Genomic DNA, 13,447 nt, shown 5'->3' on the forward strand with positions numbered 1-13,447 from the left:
CATGTCCATCGAGTCGGTGATGCCATCCAGCCATCTCATCCTCTGTCGTCCCCTTCTCCTCCTGCCCCCAAACCCTTTGCCAGTAGCCAATTCCAGGCCATAGCAACGGCGGGAACCTGCGTTCTAATTGTCTTTGCCATCTAACTGCATTACCCAGACCCTAGTGTCTTCACTGGTATTAATGAAGGTAAACACAGATAATGGAGGCTGTGTGTGAGAGAGAGAGAGAGAGAGAGAAAGATGGGTCTGCAAACTGCAAGGCACATTATTCATTAGGTAGTTAGAGCTGAGATGACGAAATCCAAAATTCGAGCCGCCCCGCCCGGCGCCCCCCAACCGGCTCCCACACGGGACTCGTAGCGGATCCCAAGGGTGCTGCAGCCAGAGTTCACTGGCTGGACTCCCTACGGCCCACGCGCGTGGGAGGCATGCCAGCGCGAGTTACTGGATTGGGTAACGGCGCACGGGGCGGGGCCTCTGGGAGGCGGGGCTTCCGGCCACCTCCGCCGCTGTTGCCAGGGGTGACAGCCGCAGGGAGGCGGAAGGAGCCGAAGACCAGCCAGAGCTGCGTAGGTAAGCGGGAGCATTGGCGGCCATGGCGGTCTCGGAGCCCGGGTACCGAAGCTGGTCCTTGCGGCCCGAGGTGCCATCCGCCACCTTCTTCACCGCGCTGCTCTCGCTGCTGGTATCCGGGCCCCGTCTGTTCCTGCTGCAGCAGCCCCTGGCGCCCTCGGGTCTCTCGCTGCGGTCCGAGGCCCTGCACAACTGGCAAGGTGAGCAGGGCGGGGCCGGGTCCCGGGTGCCAGTCCTTTTTCCTCCGACCTCGCCAGGCCCTGGGCTCCGGCCTCCCAGCACCCACGCCACCCCATCTCCGTCCGCATCATTCTCCCCACCTGGAGGACCAGCCCCATATTCCACGTCTTTGTGCAGAGCCTCATCTTGGTCATCCCTTGTAACCCTTCCCTACCCAGATTTGTTCCGGTCCTTGTCGCCATCGTACTGGTCAAGGCTCCCATATCCATTTGTAGTAATTAGGTTTCATTCCACCCTGCTTGCTCGCCGAGGAGGACTTTTCTCTGCCTTGTCGCAATCACACCTACGTCTGTTTTATTTATTTATTTTTTCCTACGTCTGTTTTAGGGCCCAGCCCCCTACTGGAAAAAAAAATTTTTTTTTTTTCACCTTCTCAAGACACTGGAGCTGTATCTGTGGCCACCTCTGTAAGCATCCTGGCCTCCTGGGGTTTAGAATTTCTTCTGCATCTTCGTTTTTATCTTAATCCTGACTCCGATTCCCAGCTTATAGCGGGAGCGGAGTGTCTTGTACCTTTGGGAGAGGTGTTGGTTTTCTTGGGGAGATGGAGAGATTTTGCAGACCAATTAATTACAAATATCTGCTCATAAAAGATGTTCTTAGTCTCTGTTTCTTCCCCATTCTTTTCTGGGGAGGAAAATGGGAGATTTGTATGACTTTTGCACTTTCACAGGCATTAATCCCTTTTCATTCTCACGGTGATCCCATGACGTATTATCACTGTAGGCTTTATTGCCCATGAGCTTTATTGTTGTCCATTCTTTAGATGAAACTGAGGCTTAAAGCGAAGACTCATGGAGCTTTGAGTCATACGATTGACACAGGAACCCGTATTGTTCTTTGCATCGTGTGACGTCTTGGAACTGGAACCTTGGGCTTTCTAATCCCCAAATTATATAGAATTGCTTCTAGAATTTTCACATGTACCCTTGGGATTTCAGTGTTGGAAGTACTCAACAAGTAATGACGGTACTCTTCAGATAATGAAGCCTTACAGAGATGGCCTGACTGAGGTATATGGTTCTTAGCCTGCCTCCCTGCTCAAATCTAAAAGCGGTCCCCCTCACCCTCACCCTCACCCTGGATATACACAGCATGTCTGTCTTCAGAGACAGATGCAAAATGCCAGCCTAAACTGAGCTCCCTTTTTTTTTTCCTTTACTTTGCGGCTTCTCTTGAGTGTGGGATTCATGGACAATGTGAGTATTAGACACGTAAGAGACCTTTGAGGGCCTCGAGTGTATCCATTTTATTTTACAATAAGAACATTGAAGCCGACAGGGCCCTGTGTCTGGACTGAACTCAAGCCAGTCTAGACGTGACAGAGCCAAGATTCCTTTAGGCTTCCAAATCCGATGTTACTGCCACTTCACTGATCACCCCCCTCTTTCAGTTTAGTGTTTTGGCCTGCAGGGATGTAAAAATATAGAAGCGAGGACTGCTTTTAGAAGAATAAAAGATTCTTTGCTGTCTTATTGCATATCAAACATCACTCTGCCTCTAAGACCGGATAAGCACTTGCAAGAAAGACTTCTGAGTTCTGTATCTACATTCTTAGTGATAGTTTTCTCATCTTTACAGGTGCACAATAATTCATGGTCCCTTTTTTCTTCCTCTGAACAGCCACTATGGAAGGAGAGGTCAGGATTACAGCCGAGGAGACGGGCACAAAGAGTGTTAAGTGACACCCACTCAATCCACCTGAAGCTGTTACAATTAATTAACCCTCAAACTGCCCGGTGAGATAGGTCAGTATTAAAGCCTCAAAGAGGATTATAAAGCACATTACAAATTGTAAAAGACCATCCCATGCTAAAAAGCGTTATTTTTTTTCCCCCACGTGGAAGCCAGTCACAGATAAGACTTGCTCCAGGTCTGGGAAAGAGCAAAGATTAGACATCCCCGCCTCTACTTTGAGTCCTGGGTCCTTCGCTGTTGCTCCCCTCTGCTTATCCCACTGGCTCCGGGCTGATTTTCCCTGGCAACGAGAGCCAGCTGCTCCCCGTTTTCCTAGGTGGGTTGTAACCTGGCTTTTCCCTTTTTGGAGCAAGCCACCACCGGGCCTCTAACTCGGTTCCCTCTGCAGTTTACAGGCTCGTGACTTACATCTTTGTCTACGAGAATCCCGTCTCCTTGCTCTGCGGAGCCATCGTCATCTGGCGCTTTGCTGGCAACTTTGAGAGAACCGTGGGCACCGTCCGCCACTGCTTCTTTACTCTGGTCTTCGCCGTCATCTGCGCCATCATCTTCCTGTCATTTGAAGCTGTGTCATCGCTGTCAAAGCTCGGGGAGGTGGAGGACGCTCGCGGTTTCACCCCCGTGGCTTTTGCCATGCTGGGAGTCAGCTGCGTCCGCTCTCGGATGAGACGGGCCCTGGTGTTCGGCATGGTGGTGCCCTCGCTGGTGGTGCCGTGGCTCCTGCTCTGTGCCTCCTGGCTCATTCCCCAGACCTCCTTCCTCAGTAACGTCTGTGGCCTGGGAATCGGGCTCGCGTGTATCCTTCCTAGAGGGCTGATGTAGTAACATTGACACGCCAAAGGGTGAACCACACTGTAGGTCCTGGGGGTTGGGGCAGGGGCTTCAGGCAGGTAGAATTCACATGTAGGTATTCTGTGTGCTAGCTTCAGATTTGGAACCATGTGGCCTCAGGCAGGTCACTTCCCTTCTTTATGGCAGAGTTTTCTCTTCTGGAAGAGATCCCCCTAGCTCTTTCCATACAATGGCTCAGCACTGCCAGTTGGTTTTTTTCAAGGTGTAAACCCATTTGACTAATTTTTTTTACTGGAGGATCCTGAAATAACCATGAGCTAGAGGTGTTGCATGAAAGGTATTCCCAGGGAAAAAAAGGTATTCCCAGGAAACAGGTTTCTCTGTTTTTGTTTGGCTTAGTCTTTTTCTCAGAAGAAGAAGAAAAAAAATTTTTTAAGGTAGGCCTTGACAGTATGAGTGGTTAGAAACTTAGAATAAGCCTTCTATTCCTTGCATAAACATTCTGGCAATTAGGCTGACTCTTTTTGGCCGTCTCAGCAGTGACGGGCGGATGCGGGTCAGATGACCAGGGTACCCTCACCTCTCTGGGAGCTGGTAACGGTGTGGGGGCGGGGGGGGGGGCTGCCACAGAGGCCTACGGAAAGCTCACTTGGTCACATCAAAGCAAGGCTCCTTCTACCTGGGACAAAGGACAAGATGTCAGACCTCCCAGAGGGTATTAGACTAGCCACCTGCTTCATCCCACTTAGAGAGAGAGGTGCATGCTGGCTTCTGACGGTCATTCCAGGAGCCCGAGGGGCCCAGGAGAGAGGATGGGTGAGGTGTCAGCACTTGTCTGCCTGTCCTGTTGGTGTGTGTGTTTGCTGCAAGGTACGGAGGCTAGAAACTCTTTGTGTCCCCTGAGCTTGAAGCTGCAGTCCAGAGATGATAGTGGAATAAGCCCAGGCCCCCCATGGAGCCAGCGTGGGCGCCTCTGTCCTAGGGGCAGTGTGCAGCGCCCTCCCTTCAGCTCTCTCCACTTCTCCTTAATACGCCAACCCCAGATGGCTTCACCTACTGCTTCTCCTTTGACGTCCCAGAGCAAGTTGCCATGAAGCTCGACCAGAAGTTCCCCTTCAGCCTGATGAGGAGGATTTCGATGTTCAAGTACATCTCCGGCTCTTCAGCCGAAAGGAGGGCAGCCCAAAGCCGAAAGTAAGTTACAGAATGCTGTGCTTGCTTTATTCCTGAAGCAGCTCCAGGGCCTATAAAAGAGCGGTCCCCAGCCATTTTGGCACCAGGGACCAGTTCCGAGGAGAACAGTTTTTCCACAAACCAGGAGTGGGGTCGGGGTGGGGGGAAATGGTTGTTTCAGGGTATTTCAAGCGATTACATGTTTTGTGCACTTTTATTTCTACTCTCAGATCCACCTCAGATCACCAGATCCCAGAGGTTGAGGACCCTTGCTGTATAGGGTGCGACTGGTTTTTGGTGTCCTGGGGAACAGGGAAGAGGGTGTAGGTCGCCTGGGCCTACCCAGCAAAACCTGTGCACAGATTTCTCCCGAGCATCCTGGACTCTGCCCAGCTGCTTCCAAAGTGGGGTCCAAGCAGGAAGAGCATTCAATGCCCTTGCACATAATCCTGAGGGACTTGCAGCCCCATCAGTGGCATCACCAGCCCTCAGCACTGACAAGCCTTCTGGGAGGCTGGGATTGGGCTCCGGCAGGTGACACTGGCAAGAAGCGTGATCCACCTGACTGACTGGGAGGCTTAGGAGGTGGCGTGGCCCGAACCTCAGGGTGTTCTTGGCCACCTGGCAGGAGAAGGCGAAGTTTATTTACTGTTTTCCAGTCCAGGTGCGTTAACTCTCAATGGAGCTCTCACACAGCCTCCCTCCCTCCTGTCAGAGAGGAGGCCCAAAGGGGACAAATGTCTTTATCCAGGTAACACAGCCAGAAGTGCCCAGTCGAGAGCCAGGGGCTCCTGCTCCCGGGTGCTGCTCACTTCCTGTCCCCCCTGCACATGTGCTGCCAGCCTCAGGTGGCCTGCACTGGTTTTTGCCGATGCTGAGAGTTCCTGACGGAGGAGGTTTCCCTCCCAGAGAAAGAGCTCACTGCAGAGTCAGAGTGCTTTGTCAGCGGCCCATTTCTGCCTTGAGCCAGCTGTGGAGTCCATCTTGTCCCCCACGCTGGCCTGGAGGCAGGATCTTGGTTGAATCAGAAGCTGTTCCTTGTAGTTTATATTAGGAGGCGGACTCTCAGCCTTCAGTGACTCAGAGCCCTCTGACAATTTTCTTTTCTTTTCTTTTCTTTTTTGGCCATGCTGTGTGGCTTGTTGGATCTTAACCCCCCTCCCCAAACCAGGGATCAAAGTTGGGGCCCCCTCAGTGAGAGTGCCAAGTCCTAAGCACTGGACCTTGCTGGGGAGGTCCCAGCTCTGGCCATTGCTTAACGGCAGGGACGGGTACTGGGAAAAATAGAAACGCACATTCACTCATTTTATCTCAGGCAAGGAATTCCTGGAGTCTCAGTGGGTGGGAGGTGCTGACGTTTAGAATTAGCTGTATTTTAGCTTTTTGGAAGGACCCTGATGGGAAAGATCGAGGGCAGGAGGAAAAGGAGGCGACAGATCATAAGATGGTTAGATGGCGTTCCCAACTCAATGGACATGAGTTTGAGCAAGCCCTGGGAGGTGGCGAAGGACAGGGAGGCCTGGTGTGCTGCAGTGCATGGGGTCGCAAAGAGTCGGACACGACTGAGCGACTGAATGGCAACAACAACAGGTGGGAGGTGTTTACATTTAGAATTAGCTGTATTGTATAGCTTTTTGGTTCTTAATTGCTGTTCTCACAGAATCTAGAGAGACCTTAGTTCTAAGTTCAGTTCAGAGAGAACTTAGGGGTCCTCATTTGCAAACTCCTCAGCCGCACTCAGTGAAGGAAGCCCCTCTAGGGTGACTATTTTGACCCCTGGCAGCTGGGGCCTTGCTCTACAAGGAAGCCCCCAGTGAGGACAGTCTTGCACGCTGGATCACACTCACTTCTCTGTAACTGTGACACTCGTGGTGCCCAGTGATCCTGCTTCCCCATAACGTGCAGACCTCGCTGGGGATATGGTGACCCACATGGCGTAGTGTCCCACCCCGTAACATCTTGGCCTGCTGCAGCCACCCAGAACAGAACATGATGTTTCTGATGACCCAACAACAGGACACGGGCAGCGTTGACACATGTGTTGGTTTTGGCATCAGTCCTGGACAGCTTTGTTTCCCTTGGAGGCTCTTACCAAGCTTCTTATAGGCCAGAGCCTGTGCATTTTTCAAATTCTGAAAGTGCTGTTAAATGTTGTGCGTCTGTACTTCAGTTGATTTATAAGCCTAGGTTTGGACTGAAGCATATCAAGGTTTAATCATTACCTAACACAGGCAATGGCAACCCACTCCAGAAGGCTAAATCCCTTAGAACGTGTCTTCCTTTGTAGTCCCAGTCACCTGTGTCTGTGGTAGGGTCTTCGACCTCGGCACAGACAGCTCCCCGCATCTGTCGTGTCCGTTCCTGCCTGCCAGGACTTAGAGCTATAAGCCTTCTTTCCTGCTGTCATGGGTAGACTGTCTGCCAGCAGACAAGGCCTGGGCCCGAGCCCTGTGCTGCCCAGGTGGAGCCTTCCCCTCCGACCTCCCACAGGAGTGGACCTGTTCTCTTTGGTTGAATCACTAGGCCAGCCACAGAAGACACTAACTACCGTGATCCTATCCCCAACTCCATCCGACTTGCAGACCGCCCTTACACCTCAAGGGGTTTCAGGCATGGGTCTGTTGCCCCTCATCCTGTTGGCTTACTGCAGGGCGGTGAGTGGGCACCTGTTTTCTGTTCAGTTTATACGACTCTTTCTCCCCATGTGGCACTTGTACAGCTGGTTACAGGAAATGCCTGTCCACAGCATGTTGTAATAGAAGGCAGTGCAGCGAGCCCAGGCCTTTCTCCTGCGGGTCGGCAGTTCGGGGTGCTCTGTTCCCCGGCATGACTAGCTCAGCACCCATCTTCTCTCTTGTTCCTTTCCAGGCTGAACCCTGTGCCCGGCTCCTACCCCACGCAGAGCGGCCACCCTCACCTGACCCCAAATCACCCTGCCGCCCAGATGCAGCACGCCAGTGGCCAGAAACTGGCGGCCTGGCCGTCGTGTGCTCCTGGGCACATGCCCAGCCTGCCTCCGTACCAGCCTGCCTCCGGCCTGTGCTACGTGCAGAATCATTTTGGCACAACCCCCAACTCGTCGGGTGTCTACCCAGCTTCCGCGGGTGCCTCCCTGGGAGTCCAGCCCCCTGCCCCCCTCAATTGCCCCGGCACCGTGTATTCCGGGGCTCTGGCCACTCCAGCGGCCACAGGCTCTAAGGAGTGCTCAAGGGTCCTGATGCCCTGAGAAAGTTTCCAGGGATGCGATCTCCCCTCCTGGCCTTCTCAAAAAGGGCCTCTGTGAGCTAAGATTTTCTTGACACGAAGTTATTTATTGGATACCTCTATGTGCCACGCTCTGTGTTGAGTATTTTGATATGTGTTCCTGTTCATCTCGTTTACCCTCATGACAGCTTCGTGAAGTACAGTGGTCCCCACTTCCCAGATGCAGAAAGCAGGGTGCCTGGTCAGGACACGTGGCTCTTGTGGCACAGCTGGGGCGCTTGGCTTCAGGCCCAGGCCCCTCCCACCCACTTCCCCGCCCCAAAGAAACCTCGGGGAAGGGGGATCGGTTGTCAGCGGCTCATCCCAGCTCTCTGCTCCTTCCTGGCCTTGTGCGTAGTGCTCTTGGTTATCCAGTGTCCGTGTGTTCATGTGTGCCCTTCAGGAGCTCCCTGCTGGTGTGCTCGCCAGTCCCCAGGCCTGTGCAGTGTTTCTCCCCTGCAGTGACACCCCCACCACCCAGACTTCTGCCCCAGGGGTGGTGAGACGGGCCTGCGTGTGCCCCAGCAGTATGTTGACGGGTCCGTCGCGTTGGTTACGTTTGTATAAAGAAACTGCCTCCAGCCTGCCCCTGGCGTGCTGTGTCTTTATGATCGGGGAATACAGAGGGCAGCAAAGAGAACTGTAGCCAGGTCCAGCCGGGCAGACGATGCCCCAGCGGGGATGTGAAATGGGGCAGGAGATACGAGGCTCCCTGGAGAGCTGAAAGGGCAAACGGGAAGGTTTGGTGACCCTGAGATGGGTGGACGGCAGAGAGCCACAGTGGTGGTCCCCACACTCCAGGCTGGGTCACCGTGAGAAGGGCTTCCTGGCGGGACCTTACACAGGAGAGACATGGGCACTGGCGGTGACGCTGTGAGAAGCAAGAGTTAGGGAGGAGAGCCCTGGCCTCTGCCTGTCTCCTGATCTCCCAGCAGGAGATCCCGTGGGCTAAATTAACCATGAAGCTGTTGGCGAGTAAGCCCAGGAATTGTGGTCCGCAGGAATCAGCTCCCCCATGCCCACCCCTCGAGGCAGGGCAGGGCAGGACAGGAAGGTGACTGAGCCAACGGGCACCTGATCAGGCCCGGGGGAGCTCGTAGCTTCTGATCAGCTGTCGGCTGGACTCCAGGTGGGCTCACGTTGAGGAAACACTCCTGGTGCGGGTGTCCTGACAAACACTGTAACACGTGGCCTTTGTGTATTCCTGGAGCTGGATGGCCACCTTAGGCTGGCTCTTTGGAGAGGCCTGGGACTTAGAGATGGATAAGACACACCCACAGATCTGCAGCAGTGGTCAGGGCGATGAATGGCCTGCACTGGCTGGGGAGGGGGGACGAAGCCTGGAGGGTGGCTCCTGAGGATTGTGAACAGGATTCACCAACCGAGGAGTCCAGACTGCAGTCCCAAGAGCCTGGTACATCCCACCACGCCCGCACCTTTCCCATAGGGTCACTTGGTGAGGGCAGACTGCTGTGTGTCCCCTAGTCGTCATCCCTCCACTGCAGACTCCAGTCCCAGGCCTGTGCCCAGAGGCAGGGGAGGAGGCCACCTACCTTTCAGCGTGCTACCATCACCTCCTTTGTATCTGGCCCTCCCGGTTGGATCAGCCAGAGCTGTAGAGGCTGGCGGCCTGCCTTGTGGATGGCCAGGCTCAAGGACCCTCACGCGACCCTGGGTAGCAGGGCTGTGAGGGTCATCTGAGGTCATTCTGTTCCATCGTCTCCTCTGCCACTGGTTTCCTTAACCAGCTTCCTGGGAGGTGGGGTGGGTCTGGCAGAGCAGCCGACAGCAGCCCATCCTCTGCTGCAAGCGCCGCTCTGAAATTGGCTCTTTGCCTGTTCCCCTGGGCTTTGCTTGGGGCGCAGCAGGCAGCCTGGACCAGAGCAGGGGCACTTGTAGAGGGGATCCCAAAGCCCTCCCCCACTTGCCTGTTGAATCATCCATGTGTACCCGCTTCTGTGCGAGTGTGCCAAGCCTCAGGCTGGGCCTCGACAAGACAGGTGAGCTCCGTGAGGGCGGAAAACCCCCAACACGGGGCTGACACACAATGAAGATCTGTTGACCAAGTAAATGAACTGGGATGCCCTACTCTTGGGGATCTCAATCTGGGAGTGGGGGAGAGTAGACAATTGAAAAATTGTAATTCAGTGGCGCTGTTCAGGCATCAGAAGAGGCCCCCAGACCAGCCTGGAGATCTGGGGGTCAGTCGGATACCGACCACACATCCTTCCATGGGGGCGGGGTGGCCCTGGAAGGAGGGAAAGGGGAAAGCCCTAACTAGGTCCTCTCGCTATTGTTAGGCGCATGAAGAACACAGACCAACAGGCAAAGGGAAGGCCATTGTTCCCCTGCATGATAGAAACCGCTCCCCAGGCTAGGACGGACCCACTGATGGCCAGAGAAGCTTCCAGACGTCCTCCAGTTCCCCCTCTTCGTCAGCAGGGGGCAGCAGAGAAGCAGCCCCTTGGCCACCTCTGAAATCTTTCCCTGGGGCTGGTGCTGGGACTACAGGAGGAAGACAGTGTGCTTCCGTCCTTGGAGGAGCCCCCTCTGGGGTGGGGCCGGGGATCCAGCTCTGTGCATAAATGTGACCTTCCAGATAAGGTCTGGAAGAGAGGCGTGGACGCCCAGCTCTGAGAGGCCCGGCTCCTTCAGATGCCTGCTGGTTCATTCCTTCATTTAACAAGCGCTTTGCGGGCAACTGGTGGCTCAGATGGTAAAAGCGTCTGTCTGCAATGCAAGAGACCCGGGTTCGATCCCTGGGTTGGGAAGATGCCCTAGGAGAAGGAGATGGCAGCCCACTCCAGTATTCTTGCCTGGAAAATCCCATGGATGGCGGAGCCTGGTAGTCCACCATCCATGGGGTCGCAAAGAGTCGAACTCTACTGAGCGACTTCACTTCACTTGCGGGGAACAAGAGCTCCAGGCCTGTGCTCGGCTCTGGGGACATGAAGAAAGAAAAGGAGGAGCCCAGGCTTCAGTATGCCCAGTCTGTTGTGGGAGACGTGCTCTGTGGAGAGGGAGAAGAGCCAGGTACAGAGGCGAGGTGTGCCCACCTGGCAGGGCGGGGTGGGACTGGGGAGGGCAGTGGAGGGGAGTTAACCAGGCAGGACCCAGGGCGATAGTGTGAGCAGAGATGGGAAGGGAGTTCGGCAGGGCAGAGGCTATGTGCAGCTAGGAAAGAGCTGGAAGTGATGGGTGCCCAGCTTGAGGCCCTGGCTGAGGGGTGGGACAGACAGAAATGGAGCCTAGAAGGCAAAGTGACCTCCTGGGGTCACAGCAGGTGAGTGGCCAAGCGTGTGCACACAGCTCTCCCACCCAGTGTCCGGTGCTCTTGCCCTGCCGGAAGGTGTCTGCCCACCTGCAGGTGGCAGGGTGGGGGAGGGCCCAGGATTGGGTTGGAAAGTCCTGTAGGATGAGGTTCCCCCAAGTGAGGAATGAGGGGACGGAGAAGGATGGAGTTGGCTCCTGAGACCTGCAGGGGCCTCTCCCCGGGCCTGCATCCCAGGGTGCCCTCAGGGCTCTGCTCAGAGCATCTCTGCCTGGATAACTGCCCGCAGCCAGAGGCAGCGAGTCCCCCACCTGGGCTCGAAGCTCAGCACCGCCACACCTCTCCAGGTCCCAGGCCACCCAGGATCTTGCTCGTTCTGAGCCTGGAGCTCCTCTCCCATGAAAGGTGGCCTGTCCGAGTCTGCTTAAACACCCCAAGGCTACTTCCTTGATGGACTCCTCCTCCTAGGGGCCTGGCTACAGCATCCCTGGAGCCAAGGACCAGGTGGGCTACCCACAGAGGCAACACCGGACAGGGCTTGGGGCGGTTGGGACACAAAGCACACACACACACACCCAACTCAGTCACATAAAAACAGACACGACATTCTGAACTCACAAATCTTACCTAGGGGCCTTCCACGCCAACCTGCACTCTCTGTGGTCAGGGCTGTGGGTTCCGTTGGTGAAGGAAAGCTACACGGCTCAAAATAGCCTGGAGTTAAACCTCCCCTTCAGGTCCTTCCCACCATTCTATACAGAATAAAGAACTTTCTCCCCCGAAGAAAGGAATGGACGTTAAGATTGATTACGTTCAGCCCCCAGCCGATCCCAGTCTCCAGCCGGTCTCAGGAAATCCTTGCCCCAGTTGTTGAAAGCTAACTAATCAAAAATAATCTTGAGGAGAAACAGACCCCTCGAAACAATGCATCTCCGCATGTATATGTTTTCCATATAGACCTGCTCTCCTCTTAGCGCAGCAGCCCACTAACCCGACTGCTGCCCCTTCTAATGCTGCCTCATTAAAGGTGATCTGTTCCTGTAAAGTGCCCGTCTCTTTCTTTCTCTGCCTTCACCTTCTCTAATTCCCTTACCCTATAGTTGATGCTGCTGCTGCTGCTGCTGCTGCTAAGTCACTTCAGTTGTAGCCGACTCGGCGCAACCCCACAGCCCACCAGGGTCCCCCATCCCTGGGATTCTCCAGGCAAGAACACTGGAGTGGGTTGCCATTTCCTTCTCCAATGCATGAAAGTGAAAAGTGAAAGTGAAGTCGCTCAGTCATGTCCAACTCCTAGCGACCCCATGGACTGCAGCCCACCAGGCTCCTCCGTCCATGGGATTTGCATGTCCCCTCAAATATGGTGAAGTCCTAACCATAGCCCTGACTTGTACCTGTGAATGTGACATGATGAGGTCATATGGGATTCAGGTGGGGCCTAAACTCAACAGCTGGCTTCCCCATAAAGATGAAGCTACACAGAGACCCCACAGGGAGAAAACGGCCGTGTGATGACGGAGGCAGAGTCTGGGTCGACGTGTCTCCCAGCCACGGGCGCCAAAGACTGCTAGGAACCACTAGAAGCTGAAAAGAGGGGAGAAAGTGTTCCTCCCTAGAACTCTCAAGGGCAGCACAGGCCCCTGGATGCCTTGATTTCAGACTTCCTGCCTCCAGGACTGTGAAAGAATAAACGTCTGGGTTTTTTTGTTTGTTTGTTTAAGTCTTTATTGAATTTGTTACAGTTTTGTTTCTGTCTTATGTTTTGGTTTTTTGGCCATGAGGCATGTGGAATCTTAGCTTCCAGACCAGGGATCGAACCTGTACCCCCTACATTGGAAAGCGACCTCTTAACCACTGGACTGCCAGGGACGTCTCCATGTCTGTTGTTTGAAGCCACCCAGTTTGGGGTGCATTGTTACAGCCGCTCTGGGAAACAGGCAAGGTCATCTCCCTAGATGGCTACATTCAGGGCATCACCACCCCAACACAGAATCTGGGGAGCTCCCCACAGCTGGCTCCTCTACCTGCACCTGGGGCCCCCCACCCCCGTCTCTCCTCCAGCAACGTGGTCAGTTCCATGGCATCCTGTACTCATGCGGTGGGAAGGAAAAGCGGGAGGGAAGTAGAAGAGAAATGACATTTTGAACTCTCCCTGCTGGAGACAGTAGCTGGAAGAGGGAGGTGGTCTGCGGGCAGGGGCTCAGGGGATATGCCGCGTAGGGCCCAGTGAGGTCACAAGGCAGAGATGGCCTGAGGCCTTGGAAAGACATGGTGCTAGAACCCAGATCATGGAGGGTAGAGACCTCGCCCCTCACCCAGTTCCCCAGGCCACCGGGGAGAGAAGGGAGGGCTGGAATGAGTAGCCCCAGGAAGGAGCACTGATCAGAAGGCAGCGGGGGGCCTCAAGGCTCCAGCAGCCTCTCCTGGCTACCAGGCCTTGGGCAGGCCACTGATGGCAGA

The 13,447-nt window shown here is 54.8% G+C and overlaps 1 protein-coding gene across 4 annotated transcripts; it reads left to right on the forward strand.

Annotated features, from left to right (window-relative positions):
• Positions 1 to 480: 480 nt before the first annotated feature.
• On the forward strand, positions 481 to 8,305 carry RHBDD2 (rhomboid domain containing 2). 4 transcript variants are annotated; one of them, XM_069571100.1, is made up of 5 exons: positions 2,437 to 2,561; positions 2,661 to 2,827; positions 2,900 to 3,307; positions 4,347 to 4,497; positions 7,345 to 8,305. In XM_069571100.1, exons 3-5 carry the CDS (start codon positions 3,145 to 3,147, stop codon positions 7,700 to 7,702), a joined length of 672 nt encoding a protein of 223 aa, XP_069427201.1. In that variant the 5' UTR covers positions 2,437 to 2,561; positions 2,661 to 2,827; positions 2,900 to 3,144; the 3' UTR covers positions 7,703 to 8,305. The 4 variants fall into 4 exon arrangements, with proteins under 4 accessions (XP_069427198.1, XP_069427201.1, XP_069427200.1 ...); XM_069571099.1 differs by having other exon boundaries at positions 2,665 to 2,827; XM_069571097.1 differs by lacking the exons at positions 2,437 to 2,561; positions 2,661 to 2,827 and adding an exon at positions 481 to 773.
• Positions 8,306 to 13,447: the final 5,142 nt, after the last annotated feature.

The sequence above is a fragment of the Ovis canadensis genome, chromosome 24 (assembly GCF_042477335.2).
Source record: "Ovis canadensis isolate MfBH-ARS-UI-01 breed Bighorn chromosome 24, ARS-UI_OviCan_v2, whole genome shotgun sequence".
In the NCBI taxonomy this organism is placed as follows: domain Eukaryota; kingdom Metazoa; phylum Chordata; class Mammalia; order Artiodactyla; family Bovidae; genus Ovis; species Ovis canadensis.

Coding starts and splice junctions, on each gene's coding strand:
- RHBDD2 (XM_069571097.1), top strand. CDS start 596: ATGGCGGTCTCGGAGCCCGGGTACCGAAGCTGGTCCTTGCGGCCCGAG. Junction 3,308..4,346: donor CCTGGGAATCGGGCTCGCGT/GTATCCTTCCTA, acceptor CGCCAACCCCAG/ATGGCTTCACCTACTGCTTC. Junction 4,498..7,344: donor AGGGCAGCCCAAAGCCGAAA/GTAAGTTACAGA, acceptor GTTCCTTTCCAG/GCTGAACCCTGTGCCCGGCT.